Consider the following 17,613-nt stretch of genomic DNA (forward strand, 5'->3'; position numbering starts at 1 on the left):
TACAAATGCTTCCTAGAATTAAGAAGTTCAAGGCTAAGAGTTATCTACTGGCCCTGGGATCTACTGGTTGAGTGTTTTCTCTAGGGCTATCAGGTTCCTCACACTTCTCGTCTCGTTTGTCCCAGATAGGCTCCCCTGGTATCAGAAGAGCTCCTGAGGCAAGATTTAAGGCAGAAAGACACATTGTATGTCGGAAGTGGGATGCTGCCAGTGAGAAGTAAGTAAGTTTTGGCTTGCGCAGAACTGTCTACCCTGACTGGCTGTCATAACAAATTGCCACAAATTTAGCAGCTTAAAACAGCACAAAAATGTATTGTCAGGGGATGGGTATTGCTCAGTGGTAGAATGCCTGCTTAGCATGCGCAAGATCCTGGGTTCAATCCCCAGAACCTCCATTAAAAAAAAAAAAAAATGTATTACCACCCAGTGGAAGTCAAAAGTCCAGGCACAATGTGACTCAGCTGGGTCTCTGCTTAGTCAAAGTGTTGGCAGGACTGTGCTCCTTTGTGGAGCATTAGGAATGAATCTGTATCCCAGATCATTGGCAGAATTCAGTTCTATGCAACTGTAGGACTGAGGTCCCTGTTTTCTTGCTGTCAGTTGGGGGCCTTCGTCACCCTCTAGTGGCCCCTTCCTCCATCTTCAAGCCAGCAATGTCAGGCCCAGACCTCACTTAGAATCTCTCTGACTTCTTCTTTGGCGTATCTCTCCTACCTTTCTCTTCTACTGTTAAGGGCTCATAAGAGACATTAGGCACAGTGGATACTTCAGGATAATTTCCCTATTTCTAGATCAGCTGATTAGTAACCTTATCCCCATCTGCAAAATCCCTTCATAGCATTAACTAGATTCGTGTTAGAATGAATAGCCACAGGATGGGAATCTTGGTGGTGGGGACACCTTTTGAATTCTGCATACCACAGAAGCTGTTGCTGAAATCAAAGTGGGCCAAGGAGATGTGACACATGGCTTGAAAGGCGTTTGCTCCATCCACTCTATCAGTTAGAAGGTGTTCAACTGCAAATAACAAGGGAAATAGCTAAATATGGCTTAAAGCAGCGCATCACAAAATTTAAAAGTATCCCTTGGGGATTCTCTTAAAATGCAGATTCTACTTCAGCAGGCCGGGGGTGAGGCCTGAGATTCTGAATTTCTCATAAGATCTCAGGTGGTGATTCTGATGGCCTCAGACCACATTTGGGGACTTAAAATACAGTGGGCTTATTACCCCACTTTTTGAGTAGTCTTTGGGTAAGCTAGTTTTGCAGATGGTTAAGCCGGTGGTTCAAAGACATTGGGGCATCATATCATCTGTCTGTGGTTTCTCTGGCCTTTGCCTCATGGTTGAAAAAGGATGGAAGCAGTTCCAAGCATTGAATACCCGCATGACAATATTCAGATGCAGAGGAGGAAATGGCTGTCCTATAAGACTTTTCAAGTGTAAGAGAAACTCTTTGAGAAGCTCCCAGTCAACGTCCCATCATTTTTCATTGGCCAGAACTGTTTCATAGGCTCATGCCTAAGCCAATCTCTTGCTAAGGCCATTCAGAGAAGGGTGAACAAAGTCAGAAAGAAGGGGGAAATGGGGATTGAGTGAACAGCCAAGAATACCTCCCACAGCTGCCCAGAGTCTATTCTCCCTTCTTCCTCACAGAACTTGGACTATGTTGAGAGAGCCACCCGCCCCCACTATGACAAGAGATGGCAGTTTTACTCTGCGGAAGAGTATGACAGCCTCCAGATTCCTGAGCACCAAGCAACAGCAAAGGTAGAGACGGGGTGCCATGCTGAAATCCAGGGGAATGAGTGACCTATGCATAAGAAGTGATAGGAAGACCAGCCCCTAGAAAGCTTCCTTGTAAGCAGAAGTCCAAGTGACTCTCCTCTGGAGAGAAAGAAAGGCCCTTGAGAAAAAATCCTACACATACTGAAAAGCCAGCTCACTACCTGATCAGCCCAGAGTGAAACACGAGTCAGCAAATCTGCCCCGTGCTTCAGGTCTTTAATCAGCTTCCCAGTGCCTCACTCAAACGACAGTAACCAGCCAATGATCCCCAGACACTTAGTGAAAGCCTCTTGTATGAAGGCAGAGATAAAAAATAAGCCTACAAACACAAAAGAAAGAGTGAGAGAGCAAGAGCAACTAGATTGGAGGACTCAGAAAGAATTCAGCTAGCCAAATAAAACAGGCAAAAGGCTGCCATCTAATAGCCCAGTGACTGTGCATTCGTGAAACAAGAACAGGATGCTTTATAAAGGAGGGGCAATGTTGATCGCAGAGCAAGAAAGAACTTTGGGAAATTAAAAAACAGGAGAGCTGAAATTTAAAATGTTAATAGAAAGTTTGGATGATAAAACCAAAGAATCTCCCAGGAAGTTAAATACATGCATACATACATACATACATACACACACACATAACATATAAATGCATAATAAATCCTGAAGATGGAATTTGGAAGGAAAATGGGAAAAATTAAACGACCAATCCTGGATTCTATGTCTAATACAAATTCCACAAGGAAAGGATAGATGACGTTGAAAGGAGAAATTATCAACTCATACAAGAAAGTTTCCCAGACACGACTTTCTGGATTGCAATAGCCCTCCCGGCGAGCGATGAACGAGAAGAGGTCCACAAGAAGACTCATCATTATGCAATTTTAGGATGCTGAAAACAAAGAGAAGATCCAAAAGCTCTGGGGGCAGAAAAATGTCAGATGCCAGGGATTTGGAATTAGAATGACACTGGAAACCAAAAAGACAGAGGAGAGTTGCCTCCAAAATGCTGAGGGAAAATAGCGTTGAACCTAGAATTCTATAATCAGTTTAAAAAGTGTGAGGAGAAGAATCAAGACTTTTTAGGTATACAAGGTCTCAATTTTTTTTTCTCCTATGCCCTCTTTCTCAGGAAGCCACCAAAGGATATAATGAGAGGGTAACTGAAAAAAGGTGAGGGGAAACTTGGGATCTTATAAAAAGGAAATCTAACAGACGAAAAGCTCTGGGGAGCACCAGGATGACAGCTGTGGAAGACTGAAAAGCAATCTGCCCTCAAGAGAGGGAGGAAGATGCCCAGGATGGACATCTCCAGGAACTGATAGAAATTGATAGAAACCCTGATCTGTAGCCCCCTCACATTCTCCTCTTTTGTTGTGCCATGTGGCAGTATTATTATTTTAGGTTAACTCCCTAGTGGATACAATGTTTTCTTTACTATTTTTCACCATTGAGCCAAGTATGAATCATGATTACACTTCCTTTCTTGTACAATTTTTGTTTTTCCCCTGGAGTTAATAATTTCCCTTTTTACACCATTTGATTTGTTTTCTGTATCTTTATTAGGTGTTTTTCCTAAACTCTCCAATACAACGATAAAGCAAATCTATCTTCGCTTGGAATACTGTTTCTACACAGTTCCCATATTGGAGTGTCTATCAATCAATGGAAAAAAATGGAATGGCCAGGGGAGGATAAGTTCTACAGAGAAAAGCAAATCAAGAGTTGGAGAGAGGGAGTACCAGGGCAGGGAAGTTTTGTAATTTTAATTATATAAATATATTGGTCAGACCTCACTTCAAAGATAACTTGAAGGGAGACATACAGGAAACCACACCGATGTTTGGAAGAGGAGTTCCAGGCAGAGAGAGTAGCAAGCTCAAAGTCCTAGAGACAGGAAGATGCTGGTCTATTCTTCATGCATCTACTAGAATTTTCTTTTCTTTTTTTTTTTAATGAAGGTACTGGGGATTGAACCTAGGACCTTGTGCATGCTAAGCGTACACTCTACCACAGAGCTGTTACCCTTCCTGCAACTAGAACTTTTCCTTTGCAAGTTTTACAATCATTTCCACTATCCATTTCCCCATCCAGGGGCACTCCAATCTCTTAGACACCCATATTCAAACTTTAGTCACTCTTGGTGCACTTTTTTACTCCCAGGGTCCAAATGGTGACCAAGTCGTATGGATGCTATTTGCAGAACACTTAAGTTCTTTCTCTTTTTCTGTATTTTCACTGTCACTGTATCAAGCCTATAAGATAGAAATGACAGAACATTAGGATTGTAAGGGACCATCTAATCTAACTATCTCATGAGGCTCAAATTCCATTACTTCTCTGAGAACTCTCATAGTCAGGTCTCTGGAGCATCAGGCAAAGCTCGATTACACCACACCTGAGCGTGCCCCTTGCCCAAATCCATCCATTTTGCCTGCTGCTCACACTCCTCACTACTCTCCACTACTCTCCTCACTGCCTATCTGACATGACCCCTTACACCTAAAAAGGACCCAACGTTCAAGTTACACAAGTCTACCTTCACTGTTCTTCAAACACACCATGTTCATCTCTGCCTGTAAGTCTGCACTTCCGTTCTTCTCTTTTCTGTAATAGGCTTTCTTTTTCCCTGTGTTCAAATTCACCCATCTTTCGAGACCTCCTCCAGACGTGGTGTCTCTGATGGAATGGAGCAGGCGCCATGTCTGAAGACGCCTGACTGCCCGCGCCCACACCCTGACGTTTGTATCAGTCTTGTTACGAGTGCTGTCATGCCCCACTTTACAGGTGACAAAACAAAGGCTTAGAGATGTAGAGTGAGACTGGGCTAGGACTTGAGCCTGTGTCTGCCTGTGCTCTTAATCAGTGCAGTACTGTCTGCTAAAATAGTAAATGTTAGCGGAGTTGTTTAGGAGCTGCTTTGTATGTACTAGCGGCCTCATCACCCCCCTGGCTGACCATGCCCCAAGGCTTATAGAGCAGAGTAGAAGCAGGAAGGCACCCCAGTTACAGACTCTGTACCATCTTCCGTAAATGTGAGGAAACACCAGGAGATACAACCACAAGTGTTGAAAGCTCTGGGGGATGAAACTCAGGGATGGACGTGGGGGCGGGAGGGAAGAAGCGGGGTCTTTTTATTTTTATAATGAGCCTTGTAATACTATATGACTTTTAATATTACATATAGTATCACTTTGATTAAAAATGAAAGTGAATTTAAACAAATTAAATGGATAATTGAAGGTAAATAACTCTTTTAGAGCCTTGGATGGGAAGGGAAGGAGCAAACGTAAGTGAATAGCCATCTTTTACCTTTGTAGTAAGGACCAAATAAAACAGAGCACTTAACGCACGTTTGGCACAGAACCAGCAGCAAGCGTTAATACAACATACAGCAGGACACAGGGTCCAGGTTCAGGGTGGGTTCATTGTATCTGAGAGGTGTCATTGTAAGGACAAGCTGTGCTAGTTCGAGATCACTCTGGTCTCCACCAAGAGAGAAAGATGTACATCCTGCCCTGACCTTTCTGCTCCTACTTCTTACCCCTTCATCAAGAGTTTTATTTCAATCCAGTCCACCCAATAGAGTAATTATCCTCACCAACCTCTCGGCACACACCCTCCTACGTACTTCTTCCCATTGTGCTCACATTTCAGCCCAACACTTAACCCTGAGAAAAGGGAGCAGTGAAATCTACAGTCAGATTTTGTAGTTCGGAGGGGAAAGCAATTTGACTTCTCTGCAGTATTTTAGTTTCTGGGAAAGGGAGTTTAGAGGGAAATATTGAATCTTGTTATTAAATGTCCCATTCACTCATTCAATACATGTTAGTTGGGTGCACGCTGTATGCCAGGCATGGTTCTAGCTACTGAAGATACAACAATGGACAAGACAAATAAGTTTCATGCCTTCACGGGCTTTCTGTATAATGCTGTAAGGACCAGAGCAGCTACCAGGGTAAGCCGAGGCCACTGGCAAGGACTGTCCACCTCCATTTGCTGCCGTCCAGTATTGTTCTCTTTTGCAGGGGAAGGTAATTAGGTTTATTTTACTTATTTTTTTTAATGGATTGAACCTAGGACCTCGTGTATGCTAGGTATGAACTCTACAAGTGAGCTATAACCTCCCCACTGCTGCTGTCCAGTTTGATGCAACAATGAAATAAAAGACGTGAACTGGGGTGCCTTCTCACTGACACCCTCCTGTTTAAGTGACCTCTTTATACAAGATGACCCTGTTCCCCTGACCACAGCTTTTTGGATCAGTAACAGACATTTGATCCAAGCTAAGCAATTAGATTCTTCCCCCAAGAATTTGCCACAATTAGCCCTGGGGAGATAAGCTGAAAGATCATGCAGAGTCAGGGCCACAGCAGAAGCCAGTAGACACTATGACAAGGCAGTGCCATGGGCAGACCAGAGCCATGAGGGGCAGATGCTGTGAGGAGGCTGAGGGGGGCACTCTGTCCACAAAGAGGAAAATGCATAAACTATGCACACTGTGGAAGAAGGAACCAGAGACCATCTGAGCCTAGGAGGAAAGAGGAAAAGAGAGCAAGCAAAAGACTTTCTTTTTTCAAAGGAGAGAGCAGGGGAAGGAGTGAAATAGTTGAGGGAGAGTAAGAGGTACAAACTTCTAGTTACGAAATAAATGAGCCACAGGTATGAAACGTACACTGTGGGGAGCGTAGTCAATAATTATGTAAATCTTTGGATGGCAGCCTATCATAGCTAGACATTATTATTGTGATCACTTTGAAATATATAGAAATATCAAATGACTGTTGTGTAACAGGAACTAACAGAATGCTTTAGGTCAATTATACTTCAGAAACAAACTCCTAGAAGAGATCAGATTTGTGATTACCAAGGCGGAGGTCTGTGGGGCAGGGATTGGATGAAGGCAATCAAAAGGTACAAACTTCCAATTATAAGATAAATAAGTACTAAATATGTAATGTACAATATGATGTGTTTAATTAACACTGCTGTATGTTATGTATGAAAGTTGAAATCCTAAAAGTTCTCATCACAAGGAAAAATATTTTTTCTATTTCTTTAATTTTGTATCTATATGAGATGATGGATATTCACTAAGCTTATTGTGGCCATCATTTCATGATGTATGTCAGTTAATCATTACGCTGTACACCTTAAACTTACATAGTGCTGTATGTCAGTTATATCTCAATAAAACTGGAAGAAAAAGAAATTTAAAGTCAAATAGTAGGGGGGAAAATAAAAGGAGACCTTAGCTGCCTCGGTATCTAACCGCTTCCAGACCCAGCTCCATTTCCCAGCACATTGTCCAGTTCATTCTTGGGAGATATTTCCATCCACCAGATGACTCTTCTCCTCTTCACTTGAGTAGGTTTAAATATTTCTGTCTGTGGCAGACAGACCCTAGAGTGGTCACCATGATTCCTGTTCACCGGTGTTCACATCCTTCTGAAACTCCTTTCCCATGAGTGTGGGTGGGACCTGTGGCTTGCTCCTGGACAACAGAATATGGCAAAGACAATCTGTAGATGAAATTAAGGTCCCAATTCAATTTGAGTCTGAGTCAATGAAAACGGAGATTATTCTGAATTAATGATGAAAAAGTCCTTAAAAGAGAGGCAGGATGTCTCCTGAGGTGAGAGACTCTTCTGTGGGCTTGATGGAGTGACTGGCCATGTTGGGAATCTCAAGTGGCAGGGGACTCCAGGCAGCCTCCATCTCACAGCTAGCAAAGAGCCAGTCTCCTCAGCCCTACAGCCAAAAGGCAATGAATTCTGCCAACAACCTGAATGACCTTGGAAGCAGGCCCTTCCCCCGTTGAGCCTTGGATGAGAATGCAGTCTAGCAGATGTCTTGATTGTTGCCTGTGAGACCTTGTGCAGAGGACCTACCTAAGCTGTGCCCAGACTTGACCCATGGAAACTGTAAGGAAATAAATGTGTGGTGATTTGTTAGCACAGCAATGGAAAATTGATACAAAAAGAATAGGGTGAAGGAGAGAGAGACTGAGAAATGGAAGATATTTTAAAGGCAGAACAACTGAGAGATTACTGGGAAAATAGAAAACAGGATTTTTTAAAAACATTTTTTTATTGAGTTATAGTCATTTTACAATGTTGTGTCAAATTCCAGTGTAGAGCACAACTTTTCAGTTATACGTGGAAAACAAGATTTTTTAAACACAATTTTCAAATAATGCCATGTACCAAGAAAGAACATATTTTCCTCTAAGGATCTGGGGACTCTCTGTGACAGAGAGAGTGCGCACTAAAAATTCCATGTGCTTCCCTACATTTGTGTAGTTCTCCTTGCGTAATAGGGAAGAACCTTTGCATTCTATTACAAGTTAATCACTAAAGGGATGTTGCCTATAAGCTTAAATTACACATAATGGCCCATCGCTGGGAACCCTGCTGCCCAGGTGGTGAACGTTAAGCTAAAATACCTTTGTTTAGCTCACAAGAAACAACCTAACCAGGCCTACCTGTGAGTGGCTGCAGGAAGGAAGAAATTAACACATCCCCTCCAGAGTCTGGCTGGAGCCAGGACTTTACCCTCTTCTCTTTTAGTATTTAAAAAAAAAAAAAAAAAAAAAAAAAGCCTGAATTCTAACTTGGAGAAGATGGTTCTTTGGGACACTAGTGCACCATATTCTCGGTCTGCTGGCTTTCCGAATAAAGTCACTATTCCTTGCCCCAACAACTCATCTCTCCACTTATTGGCTGGTCCTGCAGTGAGCAGTACGAGCTTGGAATTGGTAACACTTGCAGTTAGAATGGGGCCATGTGACTGGATCTAGTCAATGATCTGTGAGCAGAAATGACTTGTGTTACTTCTGAGCTGAGGCAGTTAAGAATTTGTGTGTCTCATCCATCCCCCTTTCCCTGTCACATGTTCCTGATGGTGCAGAGTCAAGGTGACAAAGCCTTTGTCAGCCTCTTTCCATAAGGACTGTGAATGAGCAGAGTTCCTACCTTACCAGACAAGTAACGAAAGCTAGAAGTAAATTTGTTGAATTAAGTCACTGAAATTTGGAGGTTTGTCTGTTGCAGGAGCTGGCAGTTAATTACACGGATACTCTTAGGCTATGCTCAGATCCCTGGATGCACTCTGTCTTCCACATTCATTCCTCTACACAAATTCTGTTTTCTCGGATTCCCAGGACCCTAAGCTCATTGCTCTTTATACTGCAGACCTGGAGGTGTGGTATGTATGACGTGCTTTTATACACTTTGAGGTTGTTTTATTAGGTGCATACAAATTTAGAATTGTTCTTCTTCCTAGTTTATTGGCATTTTATTCATTATGCAGTATCTGGTGATGCTGCCTTAAAGTCTAATTTGCATTATATTAGTTTAGCTTAACTGATTTTCTTTTAGCTACTGTTTGTATAGTATGTCTTTTACAAACTTTAATCTACCTGTATTCTTATATCTAAGATTTTTTTTTCTTTTTTGGTGGGGGGAGGTAATTAGGTTTATTTATGTATTTATTTTAATGGAGGTACTGGGGATTGAACCCGGGTCCTCGTGTGTGCCAAGTGCGCACTCTACCACTGAGCTATACCCTCCCCAAGATTTTTTAAAGCAGTAAAGAGTTGCTTTTTAAAACCAATCTAACACTCTTTTTTAATACGGGTATTTAGTCCGCTTATATTTAAAATAGGTACTTAAATATTTGTGTGTCAAAGATATCATAGTATTTGTTTTCTGTTTCTCCCATATGTTCTATGTTCCTTTTCTTTCTCTTTTTTAAAAACCTTTTTTGGATTGTTTTTATTATTCTGTATTCCACTATATTCACTTCTTTTGCATATATAATTAAAACTGTTTCTCCATGATTACCATGGTGATTACAGTATGTATCATTGACTTGTTAAAGTTCAATATAAATTAATTCTTTCACCATTTCCTGAACAATGCAAGCATCTTAAAATATCTTCATTTCTCTGTTCCCACACTGTGTGCCATTTTTGTGGTGTGTTTTAATTCTACATGTTTGAAACTCCACAAGACATTACTGCTTTATACAGTCATTGTCCACTTACTTTTACCCATGTATTTACCCTTTCCATTGTTCTTTATTTCTTCCTGCATATCCATACTTCCTTTTGGGTTTATTTTCATTCTGTTTTAAAAATTCCCTTTAGTATTTCTATTAGTGTGGGCCTGTGGATGAATAATTTTTTTCAGGTTTTGATCAGGTCAGAAAATGTATGTATTTTTCTTTCATTTTTGAAAGATATTTTCATTGGGTATAGAATTTTAGGTTAACTGTTATTTTCTTTCAGCATTTAAAGATGCCTTTCTATCATCTTCTGGATTTTATAATTTATGTTGGTGAGTCAGTTGTTAGTCTTAATGTTGTTCCTTTGGAAGTAATATGGCTTTTTTCTAATTGCTTTTTTCTTTGTTTTTGGTTTTCAGCAGTTTTATGATGAGGTGCTTAGGTGTGGTTTTCTTTGTGTTTATCTTCCTCGGGATTAAGTATATGTCTTTCATCAGTTTCAGAAAATTTTCAACTACTGTCTTCAAATATTGCTTTTTCCCTATCCTCTCTCTTCTGTCTATCTAGGACTCTAATTTCTTGTATTTAGGCTTTTTCACCATGTCCCAGATGTCTATAACTCTCTTACCTATATTTTTCATTCTTTTCTCTCTATGTACTTCAGTATGGATAGTTTATACTGACCTGTCTCCCAACTCTTTAATCCTAGAGTGAGCTGTGTCTAATCTGATGTTAGGTCCATCTATTGTGTTAAATTCATGACTGTATTTTTCAGTCCTAGGACTGCAATTGCATTCCTTTTTTAGAATACCCAAGTTTGGTGATTACCTAACATTCCACCACAGTCCCAATGCAAAATCTGGCTGTTTTACACAGATCACCCCATGCTGTTACAGAAACCAAAAACTTTTCTCATTTTTGTTTAAGCCAGTTTAATTGGGTTTCCAGTTAAATGCAACTGAAAACTCTTATTGTTGAGATAGCTCCCTTGATGATGTCACAATGGTTGCAGCAACTCCAGATGTCAAGTGCAGACATGATTTATAGAGAGTAAGTGGGATATAGACTGTCATGCATCTCTTTCTACTAGGAGAATCCCCAGTCAGAAGGCCAGGTTGTATCTCACGTCCGTGCCTAAGCTAACCCTGACACATGGAATGGGATCAAAATGATTATCCATAACAATCTTTACTCATCCCTGAACTTGATGAGATCTTCTCTGAGCAAAAGACTGCAGTAGGTGAACATCCAAACAAATTTAGGGCTCTCTAAGCAATTAAAAATATGAGAGGACCAAAGTATTGAGTAGACAATCAATGCTGTTTACTTCACTAACAGATATATTTATTTTCTGTAAAAGGATGTCTCTGTGTGTGTGTGTGTGTGTGTGTATGCATAGAAAATATCAGGGAAGGTATGTTTCAATCTGCTAACATGGTTTAAATTTTAAAATGGAACTTTATGGGGTGGAATGAATGGGTATTTTCACTTTTTACTTATTATATTTTTATTAGTTTATGTTACTTTGGTCATTTAAATTTAAAAGGGCTGCTTCAGTCTTAAAATGGACTGCTCAGAAATGGAACTAGGATTAAAAAAGCAGTCAGAGGGGTGGGGCGGTATAGCTCAGTGGTAGAGTGCATGCTTAGCATACAAGAGGTCTTGGGTTCAAACCCCAGTACCTCCATTAAAAGAAAAAAACAGTTAAAAAAAGTCAGAGAAGTACATGTTGGTGGATCCCGCTCCCAGACCTGGCCCCTGCTGCAGGCACTCAGGTGCCAGTGGCAGGTTTCTCCTCACTGGGGATTTGGAGGCATAAGGCTACTAGAGCCTGATGTCATCAAATATTTAAACCATACGACTCCCTTCTCTATTTCACATCCTAAATTGGCTTCCTGTGCACATTTTCCTACAGGGGAAGAATTTGCTAGACAGGGCAACGTGAGCATTCTGGTCCCTTTGGCAGTTCCTTTTCTCATTGTATATTAATACATTGGTTCTTTTGCTCAGATAGCAAGCTAGGAGCTGAGTTAGTACCATCTACTTCCCAACCCTCCAATATATAGGCTCTCTCTTAGTGCTGTTCAAGTCAAGTTTATGAGCATGGACCATGATGAATTCACCAAGGTAAATGTCACCTCTGAGGCCACTTGGCAGCTGGCCAGCCAGCCTGCCCTGATGACACTCTTGTCTCTTCAAGCACATTTCCTCCAGGGTCCTGTGCTTTCTAGCCATATTCATCTCAAAGAGCTGTCTCTTTCTTTATCCTTCATTCTGTCTTTTCCTCTATGACTGTCTAATTCTCTGTCTCTCTCCTCCCACCTCACCACCTAACCTTCCTTTATCTTTTCCTTTCTTCTGTTTTTCACCTTAATTAACCATGGTGTTGAATAATAAAATATATTAGAAATACGTGCCAAGCCCTGTGCTGGGCCATACATATAAATTATATTCTGACCCCACAATAACTCTGAAAGTGTTTTTATCCTTAATTTACAGGGTGGAAGGGTGCGGGAGTAGAGGCTCATAAAGGCTAAGCAGTTGTGTTTGATAATGTAAAGGTTTTGCTTCTTAATTTTCTAAGTCAATAAATTAAATGTTTGATATTTCCTTTATTTTAGAAAATAAAATTTGAACATGATTTTTGCCTGTGAGTCGATTGTCCTAGGAAAAAAAATAACCCTAGGTATGTTTATTTCTTTCTTAAGCTGGAGAATGAAAGACAGAATGGAAGAGGAAAGAGACAAATTGGAGATGTTTCTTAAAGCAGCAGGGCTCCCCACTGCTTTCTGTATCCTTCCTGTCCTTTTCCCTGAGAGCAGGGCTTTGCTCTGATTTCTCTGGCGCAATCTTAGTCTTCTTCATGGAGGTGATGGCTTTCTCTGTGCAGCCAGGACAAACTTACTTTCTGCATCTGTGCAAAAGGAGGAGGTCAAATTTTCAGCCCCTAGATTTGTAGCTTTCAAAAATTGGGGGATGGAAGTTGCAGTAAAGTTGAATCTGCTCCCTGGAAGTCCACTTCTCTTTATTTGGATGTTGGATTAAACTGCTCAGCTCCAACAGGTATTTGTCCATCGTCCTGGAGGTAGTGAGACAGAAGTAGAGAGAAACATTTCTGCCATCATTACTTCATATGGAGTTGGAGAGGAGAAGAGAAAATTGGAATTTCTGGATGGGTTCCAGGCTCCTTCACTCTTACTCCAGGGAGTAAGGCTGCTGTTTGTCTCCTGGAAACTCGAATAGTTGGATCTTGGTTATAGGCTGGAGAGGTGGGCTGAGAGGCCTGAGTGCAGCAGCAGAGAAGTCCCAGGTCCAGTTGAAAATGGAGGGTCTGGAACCTGGTATGTTCAGCAACACAGACAGAGAAGAGTGATAGTGGTATTCCAGCTCAGTTAATTAAGCACCATGGCCAGAATCCCCTGAGCCCCAACCCCTGAGTTTGCTAATCCAGGGAGGGATCTAACCTGGCCTCTGGTTGACTGGCCCCTAGCACTTAAAGTTTGCAATAAACCACGGTGAAGTTTCCATCTAAAGCCCTCCTGAATTTCTTCACTGAGGTGTCTATTCCACTGCCTCTTGGTGAGAGTGGTGTCGACCTTGGAGCAACTCTTATTAAGATCTGAATGATTTGCATATATCCATACACACCGGGGCTTCTCCGCTCTGATTTTATTATAAGTGAATTGTTCAGAGGAAGAAAGAGAAGGCTTATTTCTCTCCTTCTTTTCCTGTTTTTCCCCTCTTTCTGAGGACCTCAATCTGGTGATTGCCCTAAGGTGCCTGCAGGTGTGTGTGGTGGGAGAAGGCGGGAATGAGACTCCTAACAGCCAGGGGTTTGTTGGGGCCTCCTATGTGGTTTTCCCCAGACAATTTCCCGCATCTGTTTGGCTTCTGAACGATCCTTGTGTGGATCATAGGGCGTCTGCGTTTTGTTTTCGCACATAGATCAGAACCTCTGGGCTAAAGTCTCTGGAGCTCAGGCAGGGGCTTTAGAGACTGCAAAGGGGATGGGACTCCGTTTTGAAGAGAGGGATGAAGAGTGGTTGAGTGAGGACTCATTGTGAAATGAAAGGAGTCCTGGGTCTCTAAGCAGCTTCTAAAAATACCATCTCCCAGCGCTGGGGGGAGGGGAAGGGGAAAATCGAGCGTGAGGAGAATACAGATGCGAAGGAGGTGGGGGTGTAAGAGCCCTTCTTCAGGTACGTCTCATTTCAGAGGCCCCGCCTGCATCCACAGGCCGGCAGGATGCCACACCTCCTTCTGCTTCCTCAGAGCTTCCGCCTCCTGCAGTCTCTGAGCCTCAGCCCCTCCTGATGACCTTTCTTTATATGGGCAAAGTAGCCCAGTTCCTCACAGCCACTCTGTCTACTGCTGCTGTCCAGCAAGTGTGTCTGTGAACTAGCAAGTATGCATGTACACATAACACACACACACACACACACACACACACACACACACACACACACACACAGAAATGACACATGAAAGCGCTTGTAAATGGCAGTGTTCATGATGCCAGGAAATTTAATTCTGTTTGGTGCTCACGGAAGTATAGACTATGGCAGGGACAGGGTGATTCACCCAGGTATCCTCAGCACAGGGCATGGCACCCAGTAAGTGCTGGCTGAAAGGGTGTGGTGTACATATACACAAAATGCACAGATATTCCTGCCACGCAGGATTCCCACTCACTCTCAAGGCTTCTCCAGCTACTGTAGCCTCCAAAGGACAGAGGTTGGGTTCCCCAAGAAAAAGCTCTAAAAAGCCATAGGGTGGGTGGAGCTTTCTCCGCTCAAGTTCAGCCCAGATGGTGGCGCTCAATAGCCGCCTCCCTCCTCCTGGAGGGCCCCAGCCCTTCCCACCAACAACGCCTTAAACCCTCAGCAAGCACATAAATGACCTTCACTAGATAGAGGTCGTGTCCCACGTTTCCTTGAGGCTTCTTCAGCGTTGGGTGAACTCTGCGAGGTGCTCCTCCTCTCTCGCTGTCCACTGCGCTCCTCACCAGTCCCCTGGTGTGGGCAGAGAGGGGGGTATTTATAAAGGGAGGAACTCCAGGCTCTGAGCCCGCTGGGGAAAGGGGTGCCTGTAGAGAGCGCTGCCTGTCCTGGTAGCAGGAGCAAGGACCTAAGGAACCAATCATTCATGCAAAATCTATCACCGCCCATCCTGACGTCCACATGATTTCCCAGCCTCAGAAGAGCTGCTAGTAGGTGGGAGTCTGTCTTCCACTTTACTCTTCTTTCTCGAATAGCTCTCGGAGTCGGGCTTGGCCCCTTTCGCCAGCCGCTGTGTGTGTGTGTGTGTGTGTGTGTGTGTGTGTGTGTGTGTGTGTGTGTGAAGAGGGCGGGGAGAAAAGGGGGCGGGATCGAGCCACGAGACACCAGGAGCCGCAGACACAGGGAGAAGCCAAGGCCTGGGAGACAGAGGGGCTCCCTAGAGCTTGGGGTCAGGACACCAGGATTCAAAACCGTCCTGCAAGTCCTGGGAACGAGGGGTCTTCCACGTTATCTCAGAGGCTGCAGGTGTCGCTGCCTCCCCGAGGTTCGCTCCTCCTTAAGCCACGCCCACATTGTCTACTTCTCGGGAACAAGAGGCTAAGGTACAGTGCTCTGGGCCACCAACGCCAACTCATCCCCCTCCCCATGAGCCCCGTCAGCACTCAGCGCTGCCCCACCCCCACGGTTTGGAGATTGGCGGGACCCCTTCCTTCCCCCCTCCAATTCTCTGTTCCGCCTCTGGCCTATGAAACTCCACCCCTGGCAAAGATTGGTGGGCTTCTCGCGGCGGTGCCTAGTGATTGGTCCTCATGGATGATGGTCACCGGCGAGATCCCGCCCCTAGCCGGCGCTGGGGTCTGGGGGCACTGCTCAGCGGTGCTGGGGCTGGCGCGGCTTGAGCCGCCGCCACACTGACAGGTCGGTCTGCGGACCATGGAGACCAGAGCCGGCCCACATCCGCTGCGCCAGTTTGTCTGCCTGATGCCGCTCTGTCTCGCCTTGCTTTTGGGACCAGGGAGGCCCGGGACTGCCGAGGAAGGTGAGACTGGTGGTTGTTCTTGGAGCCTGGGATGCCAAAACATAGGAGGCTGGAGAAGTGGGGTGCTGGGGGAAGGAGTGTATGGAGAGACTAGAATCTATATTGGGGTTTGAAGCAAGCGGGCAGCGAGAAGCAAAGAACTGGAGAGACAGAGAAAAAAGGTGGCTAAGCAGTGAAAAAGAGAGGAACATTGAGGAACTCGGGGACTGGAGACCTGGGATGCTAGGGAAGAAAGAGACCAGAAACCGTGGGAGCCAGAGGCGGCCGTTCAGAGGCTGGTGAGACGGACAGGCTGAGCGATTGGAGGTGGGAGGTGTGGGGGCAGGGAGATGCGGAGGTGAGATCGGAGCATGGGGAGGCAGAATGGAGCCCGAACAGCCGGTGGCTAGGGGATCACTGCGTGGCAAACAGGAGGTAGAGCGCTGGTGGGGCGGCTGGAGGCGGAGGACGGAGGGTGGGTTCTGTGTCCCGGAGCTGCCCGACGTGCTGACCAGGGAGCTGTCCGCAGTGCTGAATTTGAAGCGTAAGACTAACGAGCGCAAACCGCGTTGCCGGGTTTCGGGCTGTCAGCTGTACCAGAGCCCGTGTCTTGCCTCTGACTCTGAATTTGGGGGAGCTGTACACTCAGTTGAATCCAGAGGCGTAATATCCAGGTGCAGATTCCGGAAGAACTGGAATCTGAGGCGTTGGCTGAGGGATTGGTCAGGGCGCTGGATCTCTGATGCTTTCCAATATGCAATTCTGATGTGCTGTCAGTTAAACAGAAATCGGGAAGCTGTCAGCGGTCCTGCCCACTGTCGCTGATGCCTCTTGGGCCAACCCTCTTAAATGTTCTCACCTTGGAGTCCCACCTCCTTTCTTAATCTCCAGATGAGTAATCTTCCGAGATTTGGGGATGGCCTGGACTCTGAGCTGCTGCGGTGCTGTCCAGACCAGTGCTTCTCTGGAACTGATACTAAGAGCAGAATTCAGACTGCTGGTCAGATGCCTCCTGGGGGAAGAAAGTGACTCCAAGCCTCTCTTGTGTAGGAGGGGTCGTGGTTTCACATATTAAAGGAGCCCTGACAGTCTTTCAAAGGCAGTGGAGGTGACAGCGCCTGACCAAGGCGCTGGCTGAGGAGATGAGAGATTTTCACTTCTCTTGCTGCTGGCAGGGTCTCTCCACTTCGTTTTCCCTGGAGGCCCTGAGAGTCAAACTAATAAGGTTCAAGTTTCCTCCATCCCTGGTGACCCAAGACCTCAGAAGAACCCCTAGAGTATAAGTGAATTCAGGGGTGTATATAGGAATCCTTTTTCTCCCTCTTCTTGACATTCAGTTATAATTTATAGACCCTGGGAAGGTGAGGGGATCACTGACATCCCCCTCCCATTTTTAGAACCAGTCTTAGAGTACTTGTCATGGATTCTGAGTCAGGCTGAATAATGGCTCCCCAAATATTTCCACATCCTAATCCCCAGAACCTGTGAATGTTATCATAAATAGCAATAGGCTTTGCAAATGTGGTTAAGGATCTTGAGATGGAGAGATTACCCTAGATTATATGGGTGGGCCCAATTGTAATCACAACTATCCTCATAAGAGGGACACAGGAGGAGTTAGAGATGGAGGAGAAGGCAATGAGATGACAGAAGCAGAGATTGGAATGGTGTGATTTGAAAATGGAGGAAGCAGCCACAAGCCAAGGAATCCAGGTGGCTACTAGAAGCTGAAGAAGGCAAGGAAATGGATTTTCCCCTTTTAGCCTCCAGAAGGGACCAGTCCTGCCAACACCCTGACTTTAGACCAGT

The 17,613-nt window shown here is 44.3% G+C and overlaps 1 protein-coding gene across 1 annotated transcript in view; it reads left to right on the forward strand.

Moving 5' to 3' along the window:
• Nucleotides 1–15,719: 15,719 nt before the first annotated feature.
• Nucleotides 15,720–17,613, forward strand: part of EPHA10 (EPH receptor A10) — a 38,898-nt gene continuing 37,004 nt past the window's right edge. The window contains exon 1 of the mRNA XM_074376799.1: nucleotides 15,720–15,825. Coding sequence (XP_074232900.1) covers nucleotides 15,720–15,825 — 106 coding nt within the window. The remainder of the gene's footprint in view (nucleotides 15,826–17,613) is intronic.

Source organism: Camelus bactrianus, chromosome 13 (genome assembly GCF_048773025.1).
Source record: "Camelus bactrianus isolate YW-2024 breed Bactrian camel chromosome 13, ASM4877302v1, whole genome shotgun sequence".
Taxonomy (NCBI): Eukaryota; Metazoa; Chordata; class Mammalia; order Artiodactyla; family Camelidae; genus Camelus; species Camelus bactrianus.